Source organism: Ranitomeya variabilis, chromosome 2 (genome assembly GCF_051348905.1).
Source record: "Ranitomeya variabilis isolate aRanVar5 chromosome 2, aRanVar5.hap1, whole genome shotgun sequence".
Classification (NCBI taxonomy): domain Eukaryota; kingdom Metazoa; phylum Chordata; class Amphibia; order Anura; family Dendrobatidae; genus Ranitomeya; species Ranitomeya variabilis.
This window is the reverse complement of record NC_135233.1, coordinates 85,969,783-85,983,761: the sequence shown is the minus strand read 5'-3', so window position 1 is coordinate 85,983,761 and position 13,979 is coordinate 85,969,783. Positions and strand designations below refer to the sequence as shown.

Sequence of the window (13,979 nt, the reverse complement as noted above, 5' to 3'; positions counted from 1 at the left end):
AAAGTAGCATGAACCTCTTACCGTGCTTATATGAATATTTTATAACTTGGCAAACTCCTATCAAGTGACAAGTTCATGTTCCATTATATAATAACCTATAGTGCTGATGTGCTCCTGTGTAGGATCTGGGTCAGTCTGTCTTGCTGTCTTCATTAGACGTTTTTGTCTGAAACCAAGAAAAATGGAATTCCGAGAACCCCAACATAGTTATTGGGTATAATGAAGCAAGTGGAGTCCAAAGTCTGCAACTTTGAATGCCGTTTAACTTTTTTTTCAGCGGTGATCCTCTTTTGTGCGGGTGACAGTAATGCAGTAGACTACGGTACTGTGTCTAGTATAAAAGATGAAATCTGCCAAGGAAAAGAAGGCCCAACTAAATCAAAAGTTGCAGACTTGCCTTATTAAAATTTGTTAACTCCATTTGGGTTCTTTCTAAGTCCCATTTTCCTGGGCTTCAGACAGGAGCCCCTAATGGAGATGGCAATGAGACCTGAACCGAAGTGCTAGATTAGACTCATATGAGACCCCTAGGTTTGCTATGCATGGCTATGACTGCTAACATTGCACCCACAATGTTTCCATATGGTCTTTGGGTAATGATTTGTAAAGAATGCATCCACCCAGCAGAATTTGTTACATAAGTGGAACATTTTATTAAAGTTTATGGCAACAACATTTATGACCAGCCATTTTGCAGATTTATGCAAGTAATATAATATGCGGACTCATGTCTAACTTTCTTAGGTTTGAAAGATCATATTTTTATTGAATGAATACAGCCCAAATAATAACAGCATTAAACATGTTGTTTTTGCATGGATATCATGTACTAAAATACTCCCTGGAAATTAAAATCGACCATTTTTCTTTTTGTCTGTAGGACCCCAAGCTGAAAGAGCAGTTGGAAGTTGGAAACTTTGGAGGTCGATTAGAATATCGGATGTTCACCATTGTGTATGGACCAGATCTGGTTAACATTTCATATCTCAATTTAGTAGCATTTCAAGAAGAAATTGCCAAGGTAGGTTGTCATTACTATTGGTTTCACATGTTTTTATTGACTATAGAATATCACTTTTATGGTCAATTGAATATAGACTTAAAGGCAACAATTTTAGCTATAACTCGTCTTGACCTCTTCTATTCTTAAAAGCATACAGTATATTCTCTTTGCACAGTGCACGCAACAAGTTTATGAAGAAAAAAGGATGTGTTTTAAGGTAAATGGATGGGTTTAGGACTCATCTAATATTTGAAGGCTCTGTTCATATATTGGGTCAGATTTACTGTAGTAAACGGATCTCAACTCTGTTGTAAATGTAAACTTTGTAATATATGGTATCATATCAGAGAAATCTGCTTCGTTCTCTTCCAGGGCTGATTTTTCACTCTGTAAACTCTGTGTTCAATAGTAAAATCTGTTTCCAGTGAATACAGATGTTCCCAGTATTGAGATAAAAGATGACAGTTGCTGCTTAAAAAAAGTTTAAATTGTAACTGTAATTTCAGGTGAACTTGCAGCAGAATGTCTGTGTTATTTCAGTTGAACTTGCAGCAGAATGTCTGTGTTATTTCAGGTGAACTTGCAGCAGAATGTCTGTGTTATTTTAGGTGAACTTGCAGCAGAATGTCTGTGTTATTTCAGGTGAACTTGCAGCAAAATGTCTGTGTTATTTCAGGTGAACTTGCAGCAGAATGTCTGTGTTATTTTAGGTGAACTTGCAGCAGAATGTCTGTGTTATTTCAGGTGAACTTGCAGCAGAATGTCTGTGTTATTTCAGGTGAACTTGCAGCAGAATGTCTGTGTTATTTCAGGTGAACTTGCAGCAAAATGTCTGTTATTTCAGGTGAACTTGCAGCAGAATGTCTGTGTTATTTTAGGCGAACTTGCAGCAGAATGTCTGTGTTATTTCAGGTGAACTTGCAGCAGAATGTCTGTTATTTCAGGTGAACTTGCAGCAGAATGTCTGTGTTATTTCAGGTGAACTTGCAGCAGAATGTCTGTGTTATTTCAGATGAACTTGCAGCAGAAAGTCTGTTATTTCAGGTGAATTTGCAGCAGAATGTCTGTTATTTCAGGTGAACTTGCAGCAGAATGTCTGTGTTATTTCAGGTGAACTTGCAGCAGAATGTCTGTGTTATTTCAGGTGAACTTGCAGCAGAATGTCTGTGTTATTTCAGGTGAACTTGCAGCAGAATGTCTGTGTTATTTCAGGTGAACTTGCAGCAGAATATCTTTGTTATTTTAGGTGAACTTGAAGCAGAATGTCTGTGTAATTTCAAGTAAACTTGCAGCAGAATGTGTCTTCCTCTGGCTCCTCCCTCCTTTTTCCCTCTCCATAGAATCTTATTAGCAACAGCTCTCATCTCAGTAAGGGGATTTACCACTGAATACAATTTTATGCCCAAAAAAGGCAAAATTACTTTAGGAGTGATAGCTTTATTGACAAACCAGAAGAATTATATTAGGAAGTTTCATCAGGAAGAAGCCTCTGTGCTAGTATAGCCTTGCTAGATTAATTTTTCTGGTTAGCCAATAAAGGTATCACCCTTAGAGTAATTTTATCTTAATGGGAAAAATTTTGGCTAATAGCCACAATATAACTTTTTTTGGACATCACCACTGAATACAAGTTTACAGAGTGAAAAATTCGTCCAGGAGCAAAAACAAACAGATCTCTCTTATATGATATATTGCAAAGTATTATATTTTCACGTGCACTATTTATAATAAATGAATAAATAAATGGCACTTACTCTTTTGTCCAAACTAGGTTTGTTATGTAGTTGCTATTATTATAGGGATTGTCCAGGTTTGGCTTGAAAGTCTGCAGTGACTCTGTGACTGCCGTCTTGTGAATCGTCGCTTCGCGCATAGCACTCACTGTCAGGATTCTGCAATGCTGGTGTTTGGAACAAGTGTTTCATGTGACTTCAAGTGTGTGATATTCATACTTCTGGCCACCTTACGACTAGGCGTGCATGGCCTTGCTAATCGAGAGGCTACACATGTCTTGTCGGACTTTGTGGTAGAAAGCATGCATACTTCATTATTGCGGTCACCCAATCATTCACTCCTGATGCTGACAAATCCTGACAGTGCTCTATGTGCATGCGGTGTAGATTCACAAGTCTGCAGTCACACAGCCCTTTTAATATATGGATTTTTTTTTCCTTCTCACATGATGATGCATGAGCAATTATTGCAGCTTTCTAAGATAATCCAAAAAAATGACAAACGTTCACGTTTATAAGAAAAACAATATTTTATATATATTTTTTTCTATATGTACTAAGGTACCAACACCTTAGAGGTATCAACTGTTTGGCTTCTTACAGTATGATATGTGATTTATTAATCAAGTTATAATCCTGAGCGACGTATACGTCTTTCCTGATGGCTCTTTCCCCATGGAGACCTGCAGATTTATAGTAATTAAGTCTGTCAAGGAATAACAGGCTTGTGGGAATCCTTGTTTTTTAATAACTGAGCAGATGCTCAATCAAATGTTTACATCGTATTTTCAGAAACCTTTTTTTGTGTGCAGTGTAACCTTCTGTATATTTTATATACATACATACATGTGATTAGTAGGGACAATAATGAAATGGGGCTGCTGTATGGGAATGGTGATGTCCATAATGATGGATACAGTGGTATAAATAAAGTGCACAGATCTCCTCCCGGGGACTGAATTATTGGAATACGTATATCACCCAGTGTGAGGATGTAAAGTGCTTCTTGTAATTAACTTTATTTATGAAAAGCAGAACCCCTTTAGGTAATAGTGTACAATTTACAGCTCTTTGTGACTAATCTGCTGTCTAAATTCATCCATGGGAGGGAATACTGCTGTCTATTAAGCTTGCCCGTAACAAAGATTATGTCCATAGGGATCCATTGTATAGAAGAGACGCTTAATTCTCCTGGACCTCGAGTCACAGTTCATAGAGTATAAAAGTCCCCGAGGTCTTTACTTGTCTTCTATAGCATCACTGACCCTCATTTGGTGGAGAGGCCTTTGCACCACACTAAGTACTGGGGCACAGGGGGTCCGCAACGTTCATAGTCCACTATAGTTATATCTCTCTCTATGTAAGCATGTCAGGCGTATTGAAAAAATTTAGGCTAGGGCTACATTGAGAATTGCAACATTGCTTGTAATGATTTCCTATGGTGTCACCTTGCAACCTTCGACCTACCACGACTGCGGCACAGAGTTGCAAATGTTTCCATATAGTTTGGATTTTGTGCCTCATGACTCACCTGCCATAGACTTGAATGCAAGCCACATGAAACTTTTTTTTTGCATTTTTTTTTTGCCATTTGGACCCTATTTTAAAGAAACAATGTACCCCTTTCCGAAAATTGTCACTAAAATCAAAGTTCTGAGATGCAAAATGGAATATGCTATAAATGCATAGAATTACATCTGCTTGACTGCAGGGCAATGTAGAGGGGGAACTGAGGACAGGGGCAAATATCAGGACTGCAGCGTTTCACATCCACAGTTTCTTCATGATAATTGTTGCCAGTTGTCTGTGGGATCAGGGTTGTTTCAACTGTGTACATTTTGAGATTCAATTTGTGGTTTGCAAAAAAAAACAAAAAAAACTTTCCCAACACCATTTCCCACACTGCTGAAGCATTAGAGAGCAGGCTAACATAATTTTCTGTTGTCACGTGGATCTCATCATAAAGTCCTGCTATAACAACTAGCAGATTAGCAAACCTTGTACAGTGGTGGTCAGTACCTGGGACATCACAGATCAGCGGTTCCCAGTGGAACTCAGATTGTACTGCAAATTGTTTCTCATCTCCAGAGTCACATTTCTTTCTGTTGCCGGCTAAGATCAGCAGTAACGAGCCGGGCAACAGAGACCAGCGCCGCCCCTGCAGGTGACATCGGTGCTCTCTGTACACCAGATATTCTGACAACACTCTCTTTTGCCAGCTCCTGCATTGCACATCGTCACTGATGATGCTTCATTTCAGGAAGGTGGCAGAGGCTGCGACAGTGACCCCAGCCTTTGCCCCTGATGATACTTCGTTTGAGAATCCCAGCATGCACTGGGATTCTAAAACGAAGTGTCATCGAAAAGGAAGGGAAAAAGAAAAAAAAAAAACAGTGTAGTTAAGGAAGGATAGGAAATTTTTAATACAAATATATTAAAAGATTGCTTAGATTATTACACGAAATAGATAGGGATTTAGGAGGAAAATTTCTTTGGACCTCAGACCACCCCTTTAAATTCTTATGGTCGGTGGAATTCCTTCTCTCTCTTCTGCAGAGTGTAATTTCTTATGATCAGCAGACTCCTCTCCCTGTCTCTCACCTGTAAAGTGTTAGCTCTTATGGTCCGCGGGATCCTCGCTCTCTCTTATGTAGACTGTAAGCTCTTATGGTCCGTGGGATCCTATCTCTCTCTCTCTGTTATGTAGACTGTAAGCTCTTATGGTCCGTGGGATCCTATCTCTCTCTTATGTAGACTGTAAGCTCTTATGGTCCACGAGATCCTCTCTCTCTCTTATGTAGACTGTAAGCTCTTATGGTCAGCGGGGTCCTCTCTCTCTCTCTTATGTAGACTGTAAGCTCTTATGGTCCATGGGATCCTCTCTCTCTTATGTAGACTGTAAGCTCTTATGGTCCACGAGATCCTCTCTCTCTCTTATGTAGACTGTAAGCTCTTATGGCCCACGAGATCCTCTCTCTCTCTCTTATGTAGACTGTAAGCTCTTATGGTCCGTAGGATCCTCTCTCTCTCTCTTATGTAGACTGTAAACTCTTATGGTCCGTAGGATCCTCTCTCTCTCTTATGTAGACTGTAAACTCTTATGGTCCACGGGATCCTCTATCTCTCTTATGTAGACTGTAAGCTCTTATGGTCCGCGGGGTCCTATTTCTCTCTCTTATGTAGACTGTAAGCTCTTATGGTCCACGGGGTCCTATCTCTCTCTTATGTAGACTGTAAGCTCTTATGGTCCGCGGGATCCTCTCTCTCTTATGTAGACTGTAAGCTCTTATGGTCCGCGGGATCCTCTCTCTCTCTTATGTAGACTGTAAGCTCTTATGGTCAGCGGGGTCCTATCTCTCTCTTATGTAGACTGTAAGCTCTTATGGTCCACGGGATCCTCTCTCTCTCTTATGTAGACTGTAAGCTCTTATGGTCCGTGGGTTCTCTCTCTCTCTCTTACGTAGACTGTAAGCTCTTATGGTCAGCGGGTTCTCTCTCTCTTATGTAGATGTTAAGCTCTTATGGTCCGCGGGATCCTCTCGCTCTCTCTTACGTAGACTGTAAGCTCTAATGGTCCGCGGGGTCCTATCTCTCTCTGTTATGTAGACTATAAGCGCTTATGGTCAGCGGGTTCTCTCTCTCTCCTCCCCCATGTGTATTTTCAGAATAACTGCAATCCTTACTGTATTGAGGTTCATGCAAATTTATTAACCACAAATCTAATTTTTGGGCACATTTTTTTTAAAAGTCAGCTAATTCAAATTTCAAAAGATCCACTGATCTCTAAATGTAATATAAGTTAACTCTATTTTATGATTTATTATTAAATCTCAATGAGCAGAAAGATTTTTAGGACAGCTGGATATTCTGCATGACCAGGCTTCAGTATGTCTTATATTGTGACATATGCCATCAAAAATGATTAACATCAGTGTCCGACATTAGAAGGTAACATTCCAGCTACTCGTCAAATTAGAATAAGATTGTGGAATAGACAGAGCTGTCTCATGCTCAACTCCTGAGGATTTGAAATGTGAGAGTAATGGATAAGTACCACTTAAAATTATAGTCAGTGAATTTTCTCTGAGTAAAAAATGGTAAAAATAAAATACTCTTATCTCAGAAGACTTGTCCATAGTGTGGGTTATTTTCCATGTGATAATTTAAACTTTCTATTTAAAGGGAATCTGTCAGTACGATCAACCCTCTAAACCGTCTATATGGGCAAAAATGTTTTACCTTTTATTTTCAAATATGATTCTCTGTGTATGTACAAATTTTACGATAGGATTATGTTTTCTGTTGTACTGTAGCTTAAAGATATGTTCCATGTAAATACTATGGCACGGATATTTTTCCTCAAGTATTTATATAGTGATGGGCAAACCTGTGGATGTTCGGGTACGGCAGATTCGGCTGAAATCTAAAAAAAAAATTCAGTTTGGTTACAAGAACGGTACCTGAACCCGAACCCGGCCCCCATTCTGATAAATGGAGGGCTGGGACATCTGTTGTTTGCCACGCTGTCATCTGCATGACAGCATGGCAAACACAGGCTCTGAACGGTGGTAAGATTATTACTGATGGTCAGAGAAATGCAGTTCCCATGCTGGGACAGATGACAGCGTAAGCCAGCAGCTGTGACCGGTGGTAAAAAAGTTGCCGCCAATCACAGGCTTTGGTTGATGAGAGAGTACTACTGCCTGTGCTATAAATAAATAATTAAAATGATATAAAATCTCTTCTATTTTTGATAACCAGCGCAGGCAAAACCAACAGCTGAGTCTGCAAGCCTGAGCTGTCAGCTATATCATAGCTGGTTATTAAGAATAGAGAGGACCCATGCCATTTATAAAATAATTTAAATAAATAATTTAAAAAAATGGCATAGGGTCCTCCCCTATTTTTGAAAACCAACCAAGGTAAAGCAGAGAGCTGGGGGCTGATATTCTTAGACTGGTAAGGGGCCATGGATATTTGCCCCCCAGCCTTAAAATAGCAGCCCACGGCCGCCTCAGAAAAGGTGCATCTATCTGGCACTTTGCCTGGCTCTTCCCGCTTCCCCTGGTGCAGTGGCAATTGGGATAATATTTGTGGGGTTGATGTCAGCTGTTTTATGACCGCTGACACCAAGTCCAGAGGATAGTAATAGAGTGGTGTCTATAAGACGCCCCCATTACTAACCCCATATTTAGATTGTAAAAAAAAAACCACACAGCCAGAATAGAATTTTTTAGTTGAAATAATGACAGAGTCCTTAATTTAAAATAAAAAACACTTTAACACTCACCTTTACACCAAATCCACCATGTCACCTGTAAAACACAGAAAATAAACAGCCATAATACTCACCTTTACGCCTAATCCACCGATGCCCATGTCCCCTGTAAAACGAGAAACATAATAAACAACCATATCCCTATCCGACGTGAAGATAATCCATATCTGTCCCACGAAGATTCGGATTATTTGGATAGTGGTCACAAATTGGTTTGAAAAATTGCAAAATTTTTGAGCAACTCAGACTTGCGACTTTTGGTGTTTCCAAAAATAAGTGGAGCTAGGGCAGGATGGGGCGTAGTGGGGGCATGACACCACAGCACGTCTAATTCATGATGAGCTATGGTGTTACAGTACTTATGCCAAAAATCTTTAATCTTCTCTGTTCTTTTATCTATATGTTAAACACAAAGAAAAAGAGACTAAAGGCCCCGTCTCACATAGCGAGATCGCTAGCGAGATCGCTGCTGAGTCACAAGTTTTGTGACGCAACAGCGACCTCCATAGCGATCTCGCTATGTGTGTCACGTACCAGCGATCAGGCCCCTGCTGCGAGATCGCTGGTCGTGTCGGAATGGCCTGGACCTTTTTTTGGTCGTTGAGGCCCCGCTGACATTGCTGAATCGGTGTGTGTGACACCGATCCAGCGATGTCTTCACTGGTAACCAGGGTAAACATCGGGTTACTAAGCGCAGGGCCGCGCTTAGTAACCCGATGTTTACCCTGGTTACCAGCGTAAATGTAAAAAAAAACAAACAGTACATACTCGCCTTTCGGTGTCCAGGTCCCTTGCCGTCTGCTTCCTGCTCTCACTGACTGCCGGCCGTACAGTGAGAAATGAGAGCACAGCAGTGACGTCACCGCTGCGCTCTGCTCTCACTGTACGGCCGGATCTCAGTCAGAGCAGGAAGCAGACGGCAAGGGACCTGGACACCGAAAGGCGAGTATGTACTGTTTTTTTTTTTTTACATTTACGCTGGTAACCAGGGTAAACATCGGGTTACTAAGCGCGGCCCTGCGCTTAGTAACCCGATGTTTACCCTGGTTACCCGGGTGCTGCAGGGGGACTTCGGCATCGTTGAAGACAGTTTCAACGATGCCGAAGTCGTTCCCCTGATCGTTGGTCGCTGGGGAGAGCTGTCTGTGTGACAGCTCCCCAGCGACCACACAGCGACTTAGAAACGATCACGGCCAGGTCATATCGCTGGTCGTGATCGTTGGTAAATCGCTAAGTGAGACGGGGCCTTAAAGGGGTTGTCCACTACTTTCAATTAACCCCCCAATGTACCCCCCCGGGGCCCCTAATGAATTGTGCCATTACCTTCTGTTGACGTTTTCGCCTGTGAGCGGCGCTATTCCTCCTGCTGAGTCCGGGTCACATGACCCCCAGACTGCAGCCGCCGCTCATTTCCGCCGACGTCACGTCAATTTCCAGGCTCTGAAAATTGACGTGACGTCAGCAGCAGGCGTGACCAGCCCCCACAGTCAGCAGTCACTCAGCAAGAGTGACTGGGCTGTGGGCGGTGCTGGGGGCGGGCGGGGCTGTGTGTGCTCACTGCGTGCTCAGTGCTGGGATCATGATGTGTGGCTGGGCTGTGCTTCGGTCGCCGGGGGTCTGCCGGTGCTTGTGCCCGCCGGTGCCGGTGTTTCTGCCCGCCGGTGCTTGTGCCCGCAGGTGCCAGTGCATGTGCCCGCCGGTGCCGGTGCTTGTGCCCGCCGGCGCCGGTGCTTGTGCCCGCCGGCGCTGTGCGTGTGTGCGTGTGTGTGTGCCGGCGCTGTGTGTGCGTGTGTGCCGGCGCTGTGTGTGCGTGTGTGCCGGCGCTGTGTGTGTGTGTGTGCAGGCATCGTCCGATGGGACTACAAGTCCCATCGGGCTCTGCCTGCTACACTGACAGTGAGTGACACATTAGCCAATGATGGGACAGTAGTAGTCCCATCATCCGGCTAATGTGTTGAATGTAAAAAAAAAAAAACACAGTACATACATACATACATACATACATACACACCATGCGACGACATGCACCATGCGGCGACATGCACCATGCGACACATGCACCATGCGACGACATGCGGCGACATGTACCATGCGACACATGCACCATGCGACGACATGCGGCGACATGTACCATGCGACACATGCACCATGCGACGACATGCACCATGCAGCGACATGCACCATGTGACAACATGCGCCATGCGACGACATGCACCATGCAGCGACATGCGACATGACCATGCGACGACATGCACCATGCAATGACATGCGCCATGTGACAACATGCGCCATGCGACGACATGCGCCATGCGACGACATGCGCCATGCGACGACATGCACCATGCAGCGACATGCACCATGCGACGACATGCGACATGACCATGCGACGACATGCACCATGCAATGACATGCGCCATGTGACAACATGCGCCATGCGACGACATGCGCCATGCGACGACATGCGCCATGCGACGACATGCACCATGCGACGACATGCACCATGCGACAACATGCACCATGCGACAACATGCACCATGCGACAACATGCAACAACATGCACCATGCGACAACATGCAGCGACATGCACCATGCAGCGACATGCACCATGCGACGACATGCGACATGACCATGCGATGACATGCACCATGCAATGACATGCGCCATGTGACATGCGCCATGCGACGACATGCGCCATGCGACGACATGCACCATGCGACAACATGCACCATGCGACAACATGCAACATGCACCATGCGACGACATGCACATGCGTCAACATGCGACATGCACCATGCGTCGACAAGCGCCATGCGTCAACATGCACCATGTGTCAACATGAGACATGCACCATGCGACGACATGCAACACGCACCATGCGACGACATGCACCATGCATCGACATGCACCATGCGTCGACATGCACCATGCGTCGACATGCACCATGCGTCGACATGCACCATGCGTCGACATGCACCATGCATCAACATGCACCATGCGTCGACATGCACCATGCGACGACATGCGCCATGCGACATGCGACATGCACCATGCGACGACATGCAACATGTGACATGCGACATGAAACATGCCACATACAGTACGTACATACAACAGACATACAGTACATATAACATAGATTACATACTCACCATCACTTGTCACTTTGATCCCCGAAGCCATTGTCATCTGTAAAAAATATTAAAATAATAAACAAACACTATACTCCCTGATCCGCAGAAATCCAATTAAAACGAGTGTCCCACGACGATCTCCCGTGGAGAGCAGGAGCCTCTGCTGATGCAACCACTCTCCAGGGGCTCCAGGAACACAATGAGGGGAGGAAGGTATCCTTCCACAATGTATTCCCCACAATGTATTCCTACACCCCTGTGAGAAAATAGTCCCTAGTCTCACTTTATGGCATGCTGTATGAGAAAGTTCCCACGCAGCTTTTTGCCATAAAGTGAGACCAGTGAACTTTAGTAACCTCAGTGATGCACTACAGGAGCCATTGTCTCCTGTCAGTGTGTCACTGAGGGTCCTGTAGAGCAGTGACACCACCCAATGTCACTGTTCTATAGGGGAGATCGTCGTGGGACACTCGTTATTAATTGGACTACAGCGGACAGGTAGTATACGGTTTATTATTTTACTTTTTTGCAGGTGCTGGAGTATGGTAAGTATGGTTAAATGAAGAATATTAAAATACTTTTTCCTAATGTGTGTGTTTCATTAACCCTTTTTTAGTATTGGATTAATAATGGATAGGCGTCTTATTGACGCCTCTCCGTTATTAACCCGGCTTAATGTCACCTTACAATAGCAAGGTGAGATTAACCCCTTATTACCCCATATCCCACCGCTACACGGGAGTGGGACTGAAATACATGGCACTTTAATACGTGGCACTGAAATACGTGGCACTTACGTACGTGGCACTGAAATATGTGGCACGTGGCACTGAAATACGTGGCACTTACATAGGTGGCACTTATATACGTGGCACTGAAATAGGTGGCACTTAAATCCGTGGCACTGAAATACGTGTCACGTGGCACATACGTGTCACTTACATACGTGGCACTTACATACGTGGCACTTAAATCCGTGGCACTGAAATACGTGGCACTGAAATACGTGGCACTTACATACGTGGCACTTATATACGTGGCACGTGGCACTTACATACGTGGCACTTATATACGTGGCACTGAAATAGGTGGCACTGAAATACGTGTCACGTGGCACATACGTGGCACTTACATACGTGGCACTTACATACGTGGCACGTGGCACTTACATACGTGGCACTGAAATCCGTGGCACTGAAATCCGTGGCACTGAAATACGTGGCACTGAAATACGTGGCACTGAAATACGTGGCACGTGGCACTTACATACGTGGCACTTATATGCGTGGCACGTGGCACTTACATACGTGGCACTTATATACGTGGCACGTGGCACTTACATACGTGGCACTTATATACGTGGCACTGAAATACGTGGCACTGAAATCCGTGGCACTGAAATCCGTGTCACGTGGCACATACGTGGCACTTACATACGTGGCACTTACATACGTGGCACGTGGCACTTAAATCCGTGGAACTGAAATACGTGGCACTGAAATACGTGGCACTGAAATACGTGGCACTGAAATACGTGGCACTGAAATACGTGGCACGTGGCACTTACATACGTGGCACTTATATACGTGGCACTTACATACGTGGCACTTATATACGTGGCACTCAAATACGTGGCACTGAAATATCGTGGCACTATGACTGTCAGAAAATGTTCATTAAACGGTTAGGGGTGAGGTTAGGGGTAGGGTTAGGGTTTGGATCCCTTTATCACCCTGATGGTGGTGGGTGTTTTTTCAGTTTTTTTTTTCTATAAAAACGCATCATCGGTGAGGGTGGAAGATATGGTTATCGCAATCCCAGTGATGACATAACCAAAGTAAAGACCATAAATATAAAGTAATGGACAAGTACTGAACAATCCCTTTAATATATGATACTAAAACTGTTTTGAATCTATAAAATGCAGTGTAGACTACAGTCTACAAATCTGTAATTTCTCAGTGTGAATGCAGATTTTTGGTTACTCATATTACACTCAGAGAGTGAATACAAGGATGTGATTTGAATACTCCCAATGTTGTCACCACGGTTTCTCTCACGGAGAATTTGTGTCAGTGTCATTATGTGAACCCTGTGGACAATCAGTGGCTGCTTCACTGTCTTCGCCTTAGGAAGAAGTGGCTTACATTTGGTAATTCTTACAAAAAATGCAGCAACACTCACTTCCTACAGATATAAGAGTTTGCTTAGAAGGTGGTGAGAGTGATGCGGCCACTGATTGACCACAGGTACAATCGCTGCGAGACACCGCGCCGACACTATTGGAACGTGCAGGCACTGGAATCTAGTAAACATACAGACTGAGAGGGGGTTGTTAGAATAGTGGACAAACCCTTCAAAGTTCTATATGTATGTATATATCACTGCAACAAAATATTAAAGTGTATGTATATGAATAAATAATTTATTCCATACATACACATAGAAGTATATATTGGTGTGTATATAAAAGGTGTGATCGCATATTGGTGCAATCTGTGCAGCTAAAATGCAATGGGGGCCATTTCTACCTCGAAAGCAGGTGGAATTGTGACTTAGGATGAGCTGTTATTTCTGCAAATGGCCCATATATTGTTTCTGAAACTGGGGCCTCTCCTGTATATGAGCACAAATAGTGTAAAATAAGAACACACATAATATATACATGCACACAAGCGTATGTAGATGGACACATATAACCACACATGTACTGTGTAATTTACATATCTAAGACATATACGCAGTAGGATCTCTTTACAGTATATCATATATGTATACTAAACTATATATACTATGAAATAGATGAGAAAGAAAAAAAGCTAAAAGCTTGATCA

At 43.4% G+C, this 13,979-nt stretch overlaps 1 protein-coding gene across 1 annotated transcript in view; it reads left to right on the top strand.

Moving 5' to 3' along the window:
• The window catches only part of PLCB1 (phospholipase C beta 1), a 1,010,585-nt gene that overhangs the window by 521,173 nt on the left and 475,433 nt on the right, over positions 1-13,979 (top strand). The window contains exon 4 of the mRNA XM_077282634.1: positions 881-1,021. Coding sequence (XP_077138749.1) covers positions 881-1,021 — 141 coding nt within the window. The remainder of the gene's footprint in view (positions 1-880; positions 1,022-13,979) is intronic.